General features: G+C 38.0%; 1 protein-coding gene across 23 annotated transcripts in view; it reads left to right on the plus strand.

The window, feature by feature from the left end:
- DST (dystonin) overlaps positions 1-18,616 on the plus strand; it is a 497,116-nt gene that overhangs the window by 350,647 nt on the left and 127,853 nt on the right. For 17 of the 23 annotated variants that reach the window (XM_064360947.1, XM_064360946.1, XM_064360948.1 and 14 more), the window contains 10 exons: positions 312-5,726; positions 5,850-5,999; positions 6,143-6,358; positions 6,833-6,982; positions 8,572-8,805; positions 10,330-10,482; positions 11,849-12,082; positions 12,568-12,834; positions 15,998-16,543; positions 17,549-17,725. In XM_064360947.1, coding sequence (XP_064217017.1) covers positions 312-5,726; positions 5,850-5,999; positions 6,143-6,358; positions 6,833-6,982; positions 8,572-8,805; positions 10,330-10,482; positions 11,849-12,082; positions 12,568-12,834; positions 15,998-16,543; positions 17,549-17,725 — 7,542 coding nt within the window. The remainder of the gene's footprint in view (positions 1-311; positions 5,727-5,849; positions 6,000-6,142; positions 6,359-6,832; positions 6,983-8,571; positions 8,806-10,329; positions 10,483-11,848; positions 12,083-12,567; positions 12,835-15,997; positions 16,544-17,548; positions 17,726-18,616) is intronic. The other 6 variants (XM_064360963.1, XM_064360962.1, XM_064360964.1 and 3 more) reach the window with 1 other exon arrangement.

Consider the following 18,616-nt stretch of genomic DNA (forward strand, 5'->3'; position numbering starts at 1 on the left):
TTTTCTCACTGTCATCATCTACTCTCTTGTGTCCTCACTAACCTTGTCAATATACACGATATTAAGTTTTCAATTCACAGATGCATGTTGTTTTCAAAGCTTTTATCACATCCTGTGCTGTTGAATAGATCACTGACATAGATCACTTGTGCATTTGAACTGCCTAACATTCACAGCATTGCTGCGCCTTGGTAAGTAGAGGATTTTTATGTTGAAATGTATTATTTATTTTTTAAAAAACCTAAGTTGCATGAAATTCTGCCCACCCTTGTGTAACAGACTGACCTGAGATTTTTGCATTTTCCTTTCAGCTGGATAAAGTGATTGCAGGCACCATTGATCAGACAACTGGAGAAGTCCTTTCAGTCTTTCAAGCAGTTTTAAGAGGCCTCATTGACTATGACACAGGAATTAGGTTGCTCGAGACACAGCTAATGATTTCTGGTCTAATTTCACCAGAATTGAGAAAATGCTTCGACCTTAAAGATGCCAAAAGTCATGGCCTTATTGATGAACAAATTCTGTGCCAACTCAAAGAACTAAATAAAGCTAAAGAGATTATTTCTGTTGCATCACCTACCACAATTCCAGTACTGGATGCTCTGGCTCAAAGCATGATATCAGAATCCATGGCCATCAAAGTTCTTGAGATACTGCTTTCTAAAGGCTCTCTGGTTATTCCAGCCACAGGAGAACAGCTGACCCTACAGAAGGCTTTCCAACAGAACTTGGTTTCCTCAGTATTATTTTCTAAAGTCCTGGAAAGGCAAAATATGTGCAAAGATCTTATTGACCCTTACACCTCTGAGAAGGTTTCTTTAATAGATATGGTACAAAGAAGTATTTTACAGGAAAACACGGGGATGTGGCTTCTACCTGTGAGACCACAAGAAGGAGGTAGAATAACATTAAAATGTGGAAGAAACATAAGCATTTTAAGAGCAGCTCATGAAGGTCTCATAGACCGTGAAACCATGTTTAGGTTGTTAAGTGCACAGCTTCTTTCTGGAGGTCTGATCAATTCCGACTCTGGCCAAAGAATGACTGTTGAAGAAGCTGTCAGAGAAGGAGTGATTGACAGGGACACTGCCAGCAGTCTCCTCACATATCAGGTTCAAACTGGTGGAATCATCCAGTCAAACCCTGCCAAGCGTTTAACTGTGGACGAAGCAGTCCAGTGTGATTTAATAACTTCCAGCAGTGCTCTTCTGGTACTGGAAGCTCAGAGAGGCTATGTTGGACTCATTTGGCCCCATTCTGGTGAAATATTTCCCACATCATCTTCCTTGCAGCAGCAGTTGATTACAAGTGAATTGGCCTACAAAATCCTGAATGGCAGGCAGAAAATAGCTGCTCTTTATATTCCAGAAACTTCTCAAGTCATTGGTTTGGATGCTGCTAAACAGCTAGGGATTATAGATAATAACACAGCATCAATTTTAAAAAATATAATACTGCCTGATAAAATGCCAGATTTAGGAGATTTAGAAGCTTGTAAAAATGCCAGAAGATGGCTCTCTTTTTGTAAATTCCAACCCTCCACAGTTCATGATTATAGACAAGAAGAGGATGTTTTTGATGGAGAAGAACCTGTTGCTACTCAGAGCTCAGAACAAACTAAAAAATTATTTCTATCTTATTTAATGATAAATAGCTATATGGATGCAAACACAGGGCAAAGGCTTTTGCTGTATGATGGAGACTTAGATGAGGCTGTTGGCATGCTACTGGAAGGCTGTCATGCAGAATTTCATGGAGACACAGCCACAAAAGAATGTCTTGATGTCTTAAGCTCCTCTGGTGTATTTCTTAATAATGCTTCAGGAAAAGAAAAGGATGTATGTATAGTTACACCAAGTAGTTTCAATAAATGTCATTGCGGAGAACCTAAACATGAAGAGACTCTTGAAAATAGGAAGTGTCCTACAGATGAAGAAAGTCATGAAATGGGAAACAATGTTATCAATAGTGCATTTTCTCTGTCAGAAACACTGGCAAATACAATGTCAATTGATCCTAAAGTTAACAGTTCATCCAGTGTGTGTGTTTCTAATCCCATATCATATTTAACGCAGACTGAACTTGCAGACATTAGCATGCTTAGAAGTGACTCTGAAAACATACTTAGAAACTGTAAAAATCAAGGTCGAGTGGAAACAACTGATCGTGCAAATGAATGTAGTCGTTCTAAAGACATTCAAAACTTTCCAAGTGATTTTATAGAGAATCCTATTGTAAAATCAAAAAGGATTTGTGGTATGAATGAAACAGAGAATGAAGCTAATACAAACAGGAATTCACCCATCTTTGACTATTCCCCCAGGCTAAGTGCCTTGTTAAGTCATGATAAATTGAGGCACAGTCAGGGAAGTTTTAATGATACACACACCCCAGACGGCAATGGAAATAAATGTGAAACCCCTACATTATCATTCAGTGACAAAACCATGTTATCAGGTCAAATAATGGGAGAAAAATTTCAAGACCAGTTTTTGGGAATTGCAGCTATTAACATCAGTTTACCAGGAGAGCAGTCTGGACAGAAATCTTTAAATATTATTTCTAGTAATCCTCAAGTACAGTATCACAATGATAAATACATTTCAAATACTTCTGGTGAGGATGAGAAAACACATCCTCTTTTTCAGCAGACACCTGAAGACAAGGAAAAGGAATCTGAAATAGAAGAGTACTCCTGTGCTGTGACTGCAGGGGGTGATACTGATAATGCCAGTGCATCTCTTACATGTGCTACACCATTGCTTGATGAAACCGTCAGTGCCGGTGACTATGAAACATCACTGCTGAATGATCAGCGGAGTGACACAGGAACAGACACTGAGAGTGATGATGATTTTTACGATACTCCCTTGTTCGAAGATGATGACCATGATTCTCTGCTTCTTGATGGTGACGATCATGATGGTCTGCACCCTGAGGACTATGACACACTGCAAGAGGAAAATGATGAGATGGCTCCTCCTGCTGATGTTTTTTATGATGTCTCAAAAGCAAATGAAAATTTCATGGTTCCCCATGGGGCACTAGGTGATAGCTTAAGTGTGAAAGGCAAAGCACAGTGTCTTCAGGATTTTCTCAGAGATGTTGAGAAAGATGAATTAGATTCTGGTGAAAAAATACATTTAAATACAGTTGGCTCAGATAAGGTGAATAGATTGTCACTGGGAACTGTATCAGAAAGGGAATGTGCAAATATCCTTGAAGGTAATGAATCTGACTCATTGACTGATTATGATATTGTAGGAGGAGAAGAGAGCTTCAGTGCATCATTAAAATATGAGGACAGTGGCAGTTGGAGAGGAGGAAGGGAAGAGTATGTGACTGGACAGGAATTTCAATCTGATACTGATCATTTAGATTCTATGCAAAGTGAAGAAAGTTATGGGGATTATATATGTGACAGTAATGATCAGGATGACAATGATAATGATGGCGTTGATGAAGGAGGAGGAGGTATAGGAGATGAGAATGGAAAGCCCAGGTGCCAAGATGTGGCTGAAGATATGGATATCCAGTTGTGTGCCTCTATTGTAAATGAAAACAGTGATGAAAATTTTTCACCTAGTGAAATTAGCTTAGTTACTGAAAGACGCAACCTTCCAGAATATACAACTGAGATTGTTGGAAAAAGCAAAGAAAATCTGTTGAATCATGAGATGGCACTTAAGGATGTATTGCTGCCTATCATTAAAGACACTGAATCTGAAAAAACTTTTGGCCCTGCAAGCATTTCACATAATAATAATACCAGTTCAACTTCTGAGTTAGGTAATGATCTACCAAACACAAAGGTTGAGTTGATTCAAGGGTCAGAATTGCCAGGATTGACTGACTCTGTGAAAGGTGAAGATCAGAATTTTAAGAATATGGCACCAAAAGTTGACTCATCTCTTGATCACATCATTTGTACTGAGCCTGATTTAATAGGAAAGCCTGCTGAGGAAAGCCATTTGTCATTGATAGGCTGTGTAACTGACAAAGATCCTCGAGGAAATGGAAGTGATCTCATTAAAGGGAGAGATGACAAAAGTGATATACTAATGGAAGATGAAACATCAATTCAGAAAATGTACGTGGGTGAAGGAGAAATGCTTGTAGAAGGTCTAGTTGAAGAAGAAAATAGGGATCTCAAACTTTTGCCTGGTAAAAATACAAGGGATAGTTTCAAATTAATTAATAGTCAGTTTCCATTTCCACAAATCACAAACAATGAAGAACTTAATCAGAAAGGAAGCCTTAAAAAAGCAACTGTAACTCTTAAAGATGAAACAAGTAGTCTACAAATGATAGTTAGTAAAAGTCCTGTTCAATCTGAGACTCTTGAAGAAATTTTTGACACATCAGTTTCCAAAGAGATTAGTGGTGGCATTACTTCAAACATTGCATTGTGGGAAGGGAATACACGTATTGAGAAAGATTCATTCACTGATGGACCTGAGAAAGAGCTTGATTTGTTTACTTATTTAAAACATTGTGCTAAAAATGTAAAAGCAAAAGATGTAGCCAAACCAAATGAAGATGTCTCAAGCCATGTTTTAATAACCGCCCCTTCCATGAAAGAACATTTACAATTAGGAGTTAATAATACAAAAGAGAAGTCCTCTAGTACCCAAGAAGACTCACCTCTTAATGAAATGATCCAAAGTAATGATCTTTGTAGTAAAGACGGCAGCTCAGGAGGAGGAACAGAAATTTCTCAGTTCACACCAGAAAGTATTGAAGCCACACTTTCAATATTACCTCTTAAACATTTAGAAGATGTTAGGAAAAATGATTTTCTGCAGTTGGAGCAGTGTACAAGTGGATTAGGAAATGATAACTCCAGTAACACTTTAAATACAGACTATTCATTGTTAGAAAGTAATAATAAGAAAGAAAGAATTGAGCAACAGCTACCAGAAGAGCAAGTCTTGTCTCCAAGACCCCAAGAAAAGGAGGTTCAGATTCCTGAATTGTCTCAGGTATTCGTTGAGGATGTAAAGGATATTTTAGACAGCAGATTGAAAGAAGGTCATATGAACCCACAAGAGGTTGAAGAACCTTCAGCCTGTGCAGACACTAAAATTTTAATTCAAAATTTAATTAAAAGGGTTACCACATCACAGTTGGTAAATGAAGCATGTACTGTGCCCAGTGACTCTCAAATGAGTGACTCTTCTGGAGTTTTCCCCATGAGTAACTCATCAGAACTAAAGGCAGAAAGTAGAGATGATCCTTTCTGTACTGAAAATCTTAAGTCTGAGCTTCTGCTTAATATACTGAAGCAAGATCAACATAGCCAAAAAATTACAGGAGTATTTGAATTGATGAGAGAATTAACTCATATGGAGTATGACCTAGAGGAAAGAGGCATTACATCTAAAGTACTTCCTCTGCAACTTGAGAATATTTTCTACAAGCTACTTGCTGATGGATATTCAGAAAAAATAGAACATGTTGGAGACTTGAATCAAAAAGCATGTTCTACATCTGAGATGATGGAAGAAAAGTCACACATTCTTGGTGATATTAAAAGCAAAGAAGGAAACCACTATTCCCCTAATTTACAAACTGTAAAAGAAATTGGACTAGAAGGCTCGACTGTGTGTGCATCAGCATTGCCAACAGATGAGAAGCTCAAGGATTCATGTAATGATTTCCCAAACCATTTGGAATGTATTTCAGGGTCAAAAGAAATGGCTTCTGGAGATAGCTCAACTGAACAAGTAAGTTGGCTTATACATTTTATACAGAAATAGCTGCATGAACCATTGGGGAATAATCCTATACTTTTGTTTTTAAAATCTGCGTAAAGGTTATTGAGTTAAAATGTCCAAATTTGTTTTTAGTTTTCCAATGAATTACAGCAGTGTTTACAGCACACTGAAAAAATGCATGAGTATTTGACATTGCTTCAAGATATGCAACCCCCCTTAGACAACCAGGAATCTCTGGATAACAATCTGGAAGCTCTGAAGAATCAGCTTAGACAGTTGGAGGTAAGAATTGTCTACTGCCTGTTTATGGATGGTAGTCAGCTGCTGCATGATTGGGGAAAAGAAGCAGAGCACTTTTATGTTTCATGTTTATATTTGTGTTTTTCACTAAATAGTCAATAGATCCGGGATATATTTTTTTGCAGGCATTTGAATTTGGATTGGCTCCAATTGCTGTTATTTTAAGAAAAGATATGAAGTTGGCAGAAGAATTTTTAAAGTCTCTTCCCAGTGACTTTCCCAGAGGACATCTTGAAGAATTGAGTATAAGCCACCAGAGTTTGCAGACCGCCTTCTCTTCCCTCAGCAATGTGTCTTCTGAAAGAACGAAACAAATCATGCTTGCAATTGACTCTGAAATGGTAGGCATAAAATGTCAAAATTTTGATTTATGAAGAAAATTTTTTTATTTGAGGATTTAGTCATAAGATGTAGTATTTTATTTTTAGAGTGTTAAACCATTAAACCAGACTCTTTTTTTTTTTTGAGACAGAGTCTTGCTCTGTCACCAGGCTGGAGTGCAATGGCACAATCTCGGCTCACTACAGCCTCTGCCTCCTGGGTTCAGGCGATTCTTCCGCCTCAGCCTCCCGAGTAGCTGAGACCACAGGCGCTTGCCACCACGCCCAGCTAATTTTTTTGTATTTTTAGTAGAGACGGGGTTTCACCGTGTTGGCCAGGATGGTCTCGATCTCTTGACCTCATGATCCGCCCGCCTCAGCCTCCCAAAGTGTTGGGGTTTACAGGTGTGAGCCACTGCGCCCGGCCCAGACTCATTATTTTTAAGAATTTGACACTTTTGGGAAAGACAACTGACTGTACATTTTTTTTTCTAGTCTAAACTGGCAGTTTCCCATGAAGAATTTTTGCATAAACTTAAGTCATTCTCAGATTGGATATCAGAGAAGAGCAAATCTGTGAAGGATATTGAGATTGTGAATGTTCAAGATTCTGAACGTGTAAAGAAACGTTTGGAGTTTCTCAAGGCAAGTATCAAAACAAAGATGACAAAGTATATTTTAAAACCTGTGGCTTTAATGTAACAAGTGTTTAGAAAATATGACTTTGCTAAGGCTATAAAGGATTATTTCCTTTCTTTGTCTCTAGAGATTTTTTTTTTTAATTGTGTCTAACTTTTTTTTATTGTATTTGGGCTCTGGGGTACATGTGCACATCCTGCATCCTGCAGGATTGTTGCATAGGTACATATATGCCATGGTGGTTTGCTGTCTCCATCACCCCCGACCCCCTGTTGCCTACATCAGGCATTTCTCCCAGTGTTATCCCTTCCCATCCTCCCCACCCCCACACCCCCCCTGCTGTCCCTCCCCTCCCCTCCCCGCTACCTAGCCCAGTAAGTGTTGTCCTCTTCCCTGTGCCCATGTGTTCTCATTGTTCATCACCCACCTATGAGTGAAAACATGCAGTGTTTGGTTTTCTGTTCTTGTGTCAGTTTACTGAGAATGATGGTTTCTAGATTCATCCATAGAGATGTTTTTTTTCATACTTGACACAACTATAAGATAATCACAACTTTAAGAGTACCATTCTGATGCTATCCCAAATGCCTTATCAAACTCTTATACCACTCACATGTTGAGGTTTTTATTTATACGTTTATTTATGTATTAGTCACATAAGTATATAATAGCATAAATTAGCCATATAAAAACCCTCATGTAAATACATAATAATATATGTAGTACAGTCATGCATCACTTAATGATGAAGATACATTCCGAGAAATGCATTGTTAGGTGATGTTGTGTTTTGCAAACAACAAAGAGTGTACTTACACAGACCTAGATGGTATCCCTTATACACACCTAGGCTCTATGATACACCTGTTGCTCCTAGGCTACAAATCTGTACAGCATGTTACTGTACTGACTACTGTAGGCATTTGTAACTTAGTGGTAAGTATTTGTGTATCTAAACATAGAAAAAGTGTATCTAAACACAGGAAAAATGTGGCATTGTAATCTTATGGGGCCATCGTTGTATATGTGACCTGTCATATGTGGCTTATGACTTCCACGTTAGTCACTTTTCGCCTGCTTTTCCTCCCAAGTTCTTAATTTGAACAGCATTCCTCATGAACAATGATTAGGCTCCTGGCCTGAGAGTCAGAAAACTGAAATTCTGGCGTATTTCATTCATATTTCAAATCCCCCATAGTCTTATTTGTATGTTATCACAATTACATGGATGTTTTAAATGTTGGCAAGTAATATTTTTTGGTAGATATTTCTCTTCAATGTGCTACATATACCTAAGTTAGGCCTTTGCCTTTTGTCAGAGTTACATTTTAAGTGCAATGTGACAGGTAAAGAAAAAATATTTTTAGAGGGGTTATTTATCTTTTTATATAATACTAACTACCATGGTATTTAAATAATTAATTTATCATTTATTACTAGATGATAAATAGATTTTTGATGAATAGTAAATTCCATAAAACTTTCAGTCCCTGATATAAGAAGTGCATTTTAAAAATATAAATAAATGTTATTATTAATATAAGTTTTACCATGGCTTAGCTCTCCATTGGTAACTTGTACTACTTTTTTCACAGAATGTATTGAAAGACCTTGGACATACCAAAATGCAGCTGGAGACTACTGCCTTTGATGTGCAGTTCTTCATTTCTGAATATGCACAGGATCTGTCTCCTAACCAAAGCAAACAACTGCTGAGGCTCTTAAATACAACTCAGAAGGGTTTTCTTGATGTACAGGAATCAGTAACTACCCAGTTGGAACGTTTAGAGACTCAGTTACATCTAGAACAAGATCTTGATGATCAGAAGGTTTGCCTTTCTTTGTGGAGTTGGCATTCTTTGTTTTTATTGTGAAACCATAATGTAGATACCCAAGGAGTATGGTGTGACCGGAAAAATTTTCTGGAAAGGCATTAATAAATAAGATACAGTGTACATACAAATCCTACAGTGTATAACGATATTGTTTTCACTAATGATGCTATAATTTAGTTGATTTTAATTTTTATGACTCTCAAAAATACTTACTTCAAGTGAGAGTCTTGATTACCCCCTCCCCCATAAGACTAGGATATTTGAATGCACTCTGAAATGCATTGATGAACATGTGGCTAAAGAAGGTTAAGAGTTTCGTTTTCCTCTGGGAAGCAGTACACCACAGCGATTCAGAACATGGGCTCTGGAGCTAGACTGTCTGATTTTGCATCCCAGCTATGCTACTCACTCATTCTGTGAACTAGGGCAAGTCACTTAACCTTAGTTTAATCATTGCTAGGTTGGAAATAACAATAGTGCTTACCTGCTAGTGTCGTGAGCATTGATAAGAAAAATGTATATAAAACACTTAGTACCTTGCCTACCACATGTTAGGCTCTTAGTCAACATGATTTATGGCTATAAGATGAATAATTAGTGTACATACAGTAGGAAAATGAAAGGTGCGAGTAATTAGTATTGACTTTTTTTTTTTTTTGAGATGGAGTTTCGCTCTTGTTACCCAGGCTGGAGTGCAATGGCGTGATCTCGGCTCACCGCAACCTCCGCCTCCTGGGTTCAGGCAATTCTCCTGCCTCAGCCTCCTGAGTAGCTGGGATCACAGGCACATGCCACCGCGCCCAGCTAATTTTTTGTATTTTTAATCGAGACGGGGTTTCACCATGTTGACCAGGATGGTCTCGATCTCTCGACCTCGTGATCCACCCGCCTTGGCCTCCCAAAGTGCTGGGATTACAGGCGTGAGCCACCATGCCCGGCCCCTGACTTCTTAATCTTTAAGAAGAATTAATGAATTATATGAGTGCTATATATAATAGCAATAATGAGCAAAGAGGTGAGAATGCACTTAGACATAGTGATTAAGTAAAAATATTGCATGCAATGTTCCTTTTATTATTTCTTGAAGCACCAGGCATTGTCTCTAGCATGATAACCTATATACACATATCAAATATGTTAACCTACAAATCACAACTAACTTCTCTTTTGATATCCTTTTGCAGAATTAATTCTGTGTGTCGCAGGTTTCAAGAGTTTCTTGAATGGATGGGATGTTTCTTCCTGTTGGTCAGAAGTTCCATCTCTTACAAATATGCATGGCCAGTATTCTGTTGAGCAGTTTCATCTAAACGTGGTCACTTTCTTTGTATATGGGATATGCTCATATGTTCTGTCTCACCTTGCTCAGTTTGTACCCTACTGCTATCATGTTTACAGCATACTTATAAAAGCTTCTTAGATGAAACTTGAAAAGTGTGTTCTAATAAGGAGCTATCGCTATAGCAATTTTGCGACCACCACACATTTTTAAGATGTTTTGGATTTTCTTCACTTTAGATTGTGGCAGAGCGTCAGCAGGAGTATAAAGAGAAACTTCAAGGGATATGTGATCTTCTTACCCAAACTGAAAACCGCTTGATTGGTCACCAAGAAGCCTTCATGATTGGTGATGGCACAATTGAGTTAAAGAAATACCAGTCTAAGCAAGAGGTAGAATTTGGTTTTCTATCAGCAGCTCTATGTTGATGTTAGGTTCGATTACTATCATTTGGAAATCAGTGAGGATTATTGAAAAATACCAATAATTTTAGCTTTTTAGAAGCAAGGCATACCCAGATGCCTTGGGCTTGAGCTTTAAACTATATTCTAAAAGTTAGATTTCAGCTTCAAGCAAGCTAGATAATTTTTTTGACTTTTTTTTTTGGTAAGTGATATTAAGTGGAGGAAATATTAAAGGGGGTTTGATAATGAAAATACCTGTGTGATGAATTACAATTTGGATCCCTTTAAGGCCAACCTACTTATGACTTGCAAATCAGAGGAAATAGCGATCAGTTTGGGTTCTTTTTGTTTCTTAGCTCCTTCTTACTCCATCTTTCTTGCAATTTGTTCCTTTTTACTGAAGGAAAGGGAAAAAATAAAAGTAACAACAGATAAAGATATCTTTATTTTGGTGTCAGGGGAGAGAACGTTGTCATTGTAACTAGACAGCTCTTGGTCAGATTCCAGACTTTGTACATTGTTAGCTTTATAACAATCTCTCAGAGCCTCAGTTTCTTCATAGGTCATACTTTCATTGTTACATTGTTATAAACGTTAAGTATTGTGTGTTAAGTCACACTAGCACAGTGAAGATCACATAGTAATGGCTCAATTAATAGGATTTCTTTCATTCAATACTTCTCAGACAAATTTGAAGAGGATTAAAGTATGGAAAAAACTATTAAAACTCAAACAGTGTAATACGGACAATGAAAACTCATGATAAAAAAGGAAAAGAAGAGGAAAAACTACATGGAAAATCCAGACAAGAGAAAAGCCATAACTACTGAGGAGAGATCTTAAATCTTGAGCTACCTAGCAGCCAGGCAAAGAAGCAAACATTACATGTTATAGAGTCTGGTGTTTAGAAAAAGAAAGTATCTTAGTTCACTAGGAAAATTATTTCACTTTTATCCTGAGCAGTAAACACATACTTAAAAATAAAAGTTTAGGAACTGTAAATATTACCATGTATTTACAAGCCTTTGTACATGTGCTCATATAATATACAAAAATTTGGTTTGTGCAAATTTGTATAGATTATATACTGAATACTTACGTATTTTCAGTGTTTCACAGACTGCATTCTTTCATTAAACATGAAAATCCATGCTTTTCTTTAATAGTGTTTGAGTTTCAAATTACATTAAGTATTGTGATGAAAATAAATCAACTCAAATTAACATACTGAATATGTGTAATCAAACTACATCTACTAGACTCTGTACTTACCCTGTCTTTTAGAATTACAACTCTGGAAGAGCTAAATAGGTAATAATTTAATAAAATACATTTTTTTCTTTTGTGTTACAAGGAATTACAGAAAGATATGGAAGGAAGTGCACAGGCATTGGCAGAAGTAGTGAAAAACACAGAGAACTTCTTAAAAGAGAATGGTGAAAAGCTGTCACGGGAAGATAAGGCTTTGATTGAACAGAAACTGAATGAAGCTAAGATAAAGTGTGAACAGCTTAATTTAAAAGCAGAACAGTCCAAAAAGGAGCTGGATAAAGTTGTGACAACAGCAATCAAGGAAGAAACCGAAAAGGTCCTTATTCAAATATATGGTGCACTATTCCTGTATCAAAAATCATTAGCTTAACAGCTACTTGATTTATTATTAAGTGATACCCGGTGGTAGTAAGTAAGGATTATCACTAAGGACTATTGTAGGATTCTGGGTTTCCAGGTACATAACCGACCAAATACTGCAAAAGTTTTGAAGAGTTGGCTTTGCTTATCTTTTTCTTAATATTTAAGTGAGGTTATGAAACTTCCTCTCTGTGAAATGAATGTGTGATCACTCGTCAATTATAGTTAAAATTTTGGAATGTATTTTTAAGAACAATGAAAACTTGAAAGTAACTGCCTCTTGCTCTAAAGTTTAATTTCAGTATGTTAAGTTTTCAGTGTGTATCGGTTTTTGGTACCCTCATTCTAATTTAAAATGATCTAAGTATTTACTTTTGGAACGTCTTAAAACTATGCCTTAGCCCACGTTCTGAATTCCTCCTGTGACCTTTCCCTGCCCAGGTTGCAGCAGTGAAGCAGCTGGAAGAGAGCAAAACCAAAATAGAAAACCTTTTGGACTGGTTGTCAAATGTTGACAAAGACTCCGAAAGGGCAGGGACAAAACACAAACAGATAATTGAACAGAATGGGACCCATTTTCGAGAAGGTGATGGCAAGTCAGCAGTTGGAGAAGAGGATGAAGTTAATGGTAACCTGTTGGAGACTGATGTTGATGGACAAGTTGGAACTACCCAGGAGAATCTGAATCAGCAATATCAGAAAGTTAAGGTGTGTTGTAAAATCGTTCAGTTCTATTTCCGGGTCAGTAAAGAGAGAAATAACCTAGCACATTTTCAAACCTTAATGATGAAAGAGGTCTTTTCCTCCTTTAATCATATCAGATAGAAATTATTATGAGAGTTCTAAGCAAGTCAAAAATAATGAGAAATAATTTGTTAGGCATTCTCCATATACGTGAAGTAGAATTATTATAAAGATTTAATAAAAATAATAGTTAACATTTATAGAACAGTTAAAGTGGGCACTCTTCTAAGTTCTTTCCATTTTAACTCGTTTCATCTTCCCAGTTACTCTGGGGTTTTTATTTTCATTTTACAGATGAGGAAACTGTAACTGACAGTATTAAAGTAGCTTTCTCAAGTTACACATCTAGAAAGGGCTGGAATGTGGATTTAAAACTAGGCCATATGCTCACTCTGCTAAATTTGAATCTGTGTTCTAAGAGAACACCTTTTTTTGAGACAAGGTCTCACCCTGTTCCCCAGGTTAGAGTACAAGCATGGCTCACTGCAGCCTCAGACTCCCTGGCCCAATTGATCCTCCCATCTCAGCCTCCTGAGTAGCCGGGCTCCAGATTTATGCTGCCATATCTGGCTAATTTTTGTATTTTTTTGTAGTGATAGTTCTGACTATGTTGCCCAGGCTGTTTGCAAAGCGCAGGGCTCAAGCCATCTGCCTCCGTCCTCCCAAAGTGCTGAGATTACAAGCATGAGCTACTGCGCCTGGCTGAAATTGAGCTCACTTAAGTTCTTTCTGAGCTCAGCTCATCTATTCAGTTAAGGCTATTGTTGAAAAGAGATATAAAAGCCCTTCTACAAATTTACTGCATGACATAAATTAAAGCTAACATTAATGCTACTATAGAAGCAGAGGTGACTTCTGTAGAACCATTTTTAAAGTGTCAGTGATTTTATTTCAATATTTGGCTTTTGACAGTTAGATGAGTGGATATCAGAAACTTTTGCAGGTCTATATATTTTCTTCCCACTCTTTGTCTTTGGAATCTTTGGAATAGGATACTCCCTATGAGGTTCTTATAGAAAATACAAATTAAACCAGAAGAAGAATGAGAGTATTTACTGTTCACAATTTTAAGGGGCTGTTATAGGACCTTATTATGAAAAATAAGGTCTCAAAATGAAAATTCTAGTGAATTCCTAAAGGAACATTATGAATCAGTTACAAAGAAGTCAGGAAAGGTTATTAAGTTGACCAAGGTAGTGAAAAACACTAGTGGGCAGATTTAAATATAAAGATGTCACACAGGAATGCCCTTGGTTTTAGGCACAGCATGGTGTTTTCCATCTGATCATTTTACCTCAAACAATATGGGACTCTGTGCTTTGGAAAGTCAATCTGGTAGTGTGGAGAGAGGGCCAAAGGGCCTGAGCCAGAAACTTCTAGCTTTCAGTAGTTGTCCCACATGTCCTGGGCCAAGTCAGCCTGAGACTCCTTATCTGTAGGAGGAAAGGGATGGATCTGATCATTTACATGGTGTTCTCTATGTCTGTCCATCCTATTTTGTGCAAAGCCCTTCTGGGGGGGGGTAGCATATTAATGTATTTCAAATACCAAAAACACAGTCTATGGGAAGTTATTTAGTAAAAAATATTTACCATGTGCCCACAAGGTGGCAGGCATTGTTATAGACAGTGAGGATGCCGGCGTTAATGAGCCAGTTCTGCGCCAATTGGAATCAGACTTACAAGTGAATGGCTGCCCCATAGCAGTGCTTCTAAAGAAGTCCGTTTCACAGCATAGAGTAATTTTCACTCAGCTCCTGTGTGCCAGCACTGTTGTAGGTACTTGGGATTCCACAGTGAGCAAAATAAATTCCCTGTGCCTGCCTTGCACACTAGGGAGTGAGAATGTTACAGCAGAAATGAACTAAGTTGTATGGTATGTTAGAAGTCAGTGAGTGCTAAGGGAGAAGAGGAGTTAGGTAAGGGTGGTTGAGTGTAGGGTGGGGGACCCGTTTTCAGCATTTGGAGAGGACTCAGTGGAGACGGGCACAATTAGCCAAGCAGATATCTGATGAAAGAGCTGTAGCTAGACAAAGAACAATAGGAGGAAAAGGTCCTAAAGTGTTTATGGTGGTGGGGAGGATGGAGGTAAGTGTGGGAGCAGCAAAGAATCTGGAGGTAATAAAAAGAGCTCTCTGGTAATGGGACCTTGGGACCGGGTCATTGGGCTCCATGTAAGCTGTTACAAGAAATGTGGGAAATTACTCAGAAGTATTAGTATCCTTTTTGCCACACTTGTATGGCATATTGGGGTGAATGGAAGAAGATGCTTCTGGCTAGAGGGACAGGGACTCCACCTCCCTGATGCCTCCTTGCTGCCCTGAAGACTGCAGGAATCAGTAGCTCTGTACACCTGTGACCTGCCTGCAGCACACCTGCCTGGGAGCCCTGCTTTCCTGCCTTCAGAGTGGATTTGAATTTCTGGCACTAAGTCATCTCTGCAGGAGGTGCTCTACATACGTGATCTTCTGTACTCCCTAACAGCAAACCGGTGATGTGTAGGAGTTATTGTCTCCATTTTCACATGCAGGAAACTGAGGTCCAGTGAAGCTGAGTAGCTCTAGGATTCTCTTTTATTATATCTGTTTCTTTAATGTCCATTGGACTTTTCTGAATGTACAATGTTCTTGCCTAGTTATTTTTGAAATGTTTTTAAAGCTTAAAGTTGCAGATTCTTTTTCCCTATTCAAAAGTGTTTCCAGGATCATTTTGTAATAAAAAATATTGTACTTATTTGCCCCCAAATTAGGTAAAGACATTCTTTTTTGAGTAGTTGTGAGAAAGCAGTGAATCAAATGAGATCATAGACACTTCTTGGCTGGAATTGGAATAGAAATTTGTTACATTTTTCCAAACTTCCAAAAAATGGTGTCTGTCCTATCTGATTAAGTACATAGACAAGATTGGAAATTTTCTTTAAAATAAGATTAGCGTGCTCCAAATGCCTTGCTATTCTGAAATTCACCAATAAAAGAGAGGATGGTATAACTTGAAACAGGGAATGAGAAGCAAGTTGTAGCCCTGTAGATCATTGAAACCTGTCAGTCCTGAGGTGGCAAGGAGCTCCCTGCAGCCTTGGTATAACGCTGTTACTGCCTGAAGATTATGATCAATTTGTTTTCACATAGGCCCAACACGAGGAAATCATCTCTCAGCACCAAGCAGTCATCATAGCCACTCAGTCTGCACAAGTGCTGCTTGAGAAACAGGGTCAGTATCTCTCTCCTGAAGAAAAAGAGAAACTGCAAAAGAACATGAAGGAACTGAAAGCACACTATGAAACTGCACTGGCTGAGTCAGAGAAGAAAATGAAGTTAACTCACTCTCTGCAGGAAGAATTAGAGAAGTTTGATGCTGACTATACTGAGTTTGAGCACTGGCTACAGCAGTCAGAACAAGAACTTGAAAACCTGGAGGCAGGTGCAGATGACTTCAGTGGTTTAATGACCAAACTGAAGAGGCAGAAGAGTTTCTCAGAAGACGTTATTTCTCACAAAGGTGACTTGAGATACATCACGATTTCTGGAAACAGAGTGTTAGAAGCTGCCAAATCTTGCAGCAAGAGAGATGGTGGCAAGGTTGACAAGGATAATATTGACACTTCTGCAACCCACAGAGAAGTGCAGCGCAAATTGGATCATGCTACTGATCGGTTCAGGTCTCTCTACTCTAAGGTACTGTTATTTTGGTTTTTTAAGAGGAAGGTAAATCTGTGATTATAGTTTTCACTTGGTCCTCTTTTGTCTTGGAACAAGAGACAAGAAACCTAAAATACAAAACAGGAAGGAAAGGTAGTTTTGGCCTACTTCTCTCTATCTTACTAACCTGCTTTACTTCTGAACAATGTATTTAAAGATTAGAAACTTAAAATTACTTAAGTTTTGAGAGCATGATTTCCAGAAGGCCCAGCTCTCAAGTGCTCTAATATCCAATGTGACCACCAGATGGCGGTTGTGCATTGACTCTAAGTAGAAACAGATGCTTGCGGCCTCCCAAGCTTGGGAACTGGTTTCATCTCAGATTATCTTCTTCACAAATACTGCAGGTGTTTGTCTTATATATTTGACCAGTATATTATTTTAATACTTAATGAATAACAGACAGTGTTGCTTCTTTTACTTCTGTGGTCAAGGAAAAAGGTTTTGTTTTTTTGAAAAAAATCTAAGAAAATATTTCCTGGTTTGTAATATAATCCGAACAGACTTGCCAAGTTGCATAAATGACTTGAAGACCATCATTGGTTCTTGGACTTTGCCTCATTCTAATATAGACTCTTTGTCTTCCTTTTGGTAATAACTCTTGTGCAACATACAGAAATAATTTATTAAGCACCTTTAAAACTCTTCCATCAAATCCATATCTATACACATGATGTATCAAAATCTCCTTCCTCTGATGATTGATACGTTTATTCTTCGTTCTACATTAAGACTCAGCTATTGTATATATGTTTTTGAATTGATATAAATCCAGAACTATCTATTTTATGGTTGCTTCTTGATTCTTAGAGGGTACCTCTTCATATAAAGGAAAAAATCTTAGTCCTACAAAGTTTTTTTAACTTTGGTAAAAATCTGTTTTTTTTTCCAGGGTACAGATTTTGTAGGTCCTAAGATTATTTGATGCATGTGAAAATAATGGGTTTTAATCTCCTACCCCTTTTCTCTTTTGATTTTTAGTGCAGTGTTCTTGGAAATAATCTTAAAGATCTGGTGGATAAATACCAACACTATGAAGACGCTTCATGTGGCCTTCTTTCTGGACTCCAGGCCTGTGAGGCCATGGCTAGCAAACACTTATCTGAACCTATTGCAGTGGACCCCAAAAATCTACAAAGACAATTAGAAGAGACCAAGGTAAAAAGAGAGACAAAGATCCAAATCTCCAGTAGTCTTACTGAAAGTCTTCCAATTTCCCACACTTTTGTGATAGTTTCAGCTAAGAGAGAGGAACAAATGATGTGAAAAGTATACTTCTCCCTCCAGAGGGAGTTATGACTCTATTTCTCCATAATACATTCATTTTTTTCACTGATTTTTTTTTTTTTGTGATGGAGTCTCACTCCATTGCACGAGCTGGAGTGCAATGGCATGATCTTGGCTCACTGCAACCTCCGCCTCCTGGGTTCAAGTAATTTTCCTGCCTCAGCCTCCCAAGTAGCTGAGACTACAGGTGCCTGCCACCACAGCTGCCTTATTTTTTGTATTTTTAGTAGAGATGGGGTTTCGCCATGTTGGCCAGGAAAAGTGGGCAAAGGATATGAACAAACACTTTTCAAAAGACTTCTGACCTCAGGTGATCCACCTGCCTTGGCCTTCCAAAGTGCTGGGATTACAGATGTGAGCCACCACACCCAACCTTCCTCATGTTTTTTTAACAGGTTCGACATTGCTGTTACAGCTTGTGACTTGCATTCCAATGCCTCCACTCCCCAAACAAAACTCAATATTGTCCTGGCCACTTATTTATCTTTGTACTTACTTACCTTGTTCATTATTTTTTCCTCCATTAGAATTAAGCTCCACCAGAACAGGTGTTTTTGTCTGTTTTATTCATTGCTGTATTCCCAGCACCTAGAATATTACCTGGCCCAAAGTTTGTACTCAATAAATATTTGTTAAAGAGTGGAGAGGTAGAAGGGAAGAAGGGATGCTACTGTCACATTCAGTGGTTCTAAGGACCAGGTTTTGGGTTCTTATTAAATATTTACAAGATTCATAGAGATAAACTTTAGTAATTACTCAGCA

The sequence above is a fragment of the Aotus nancymaae genome, unplaced genomic scaffold (assembly GCF_030222135.1).
Source record: "Aotus nancymaae isolate 86718 unplaced genomic scaffold, 86718_ANA_hifiasm-v0.15.2.pri h1tg000040l, whole genome shotgun sequence".
NCBI classification, from domain to species: Eukaryota; Metazoa; Chordata; class Mammalia; order Primates; family Aotidae; genus Aotus; species Aotus nancymaae.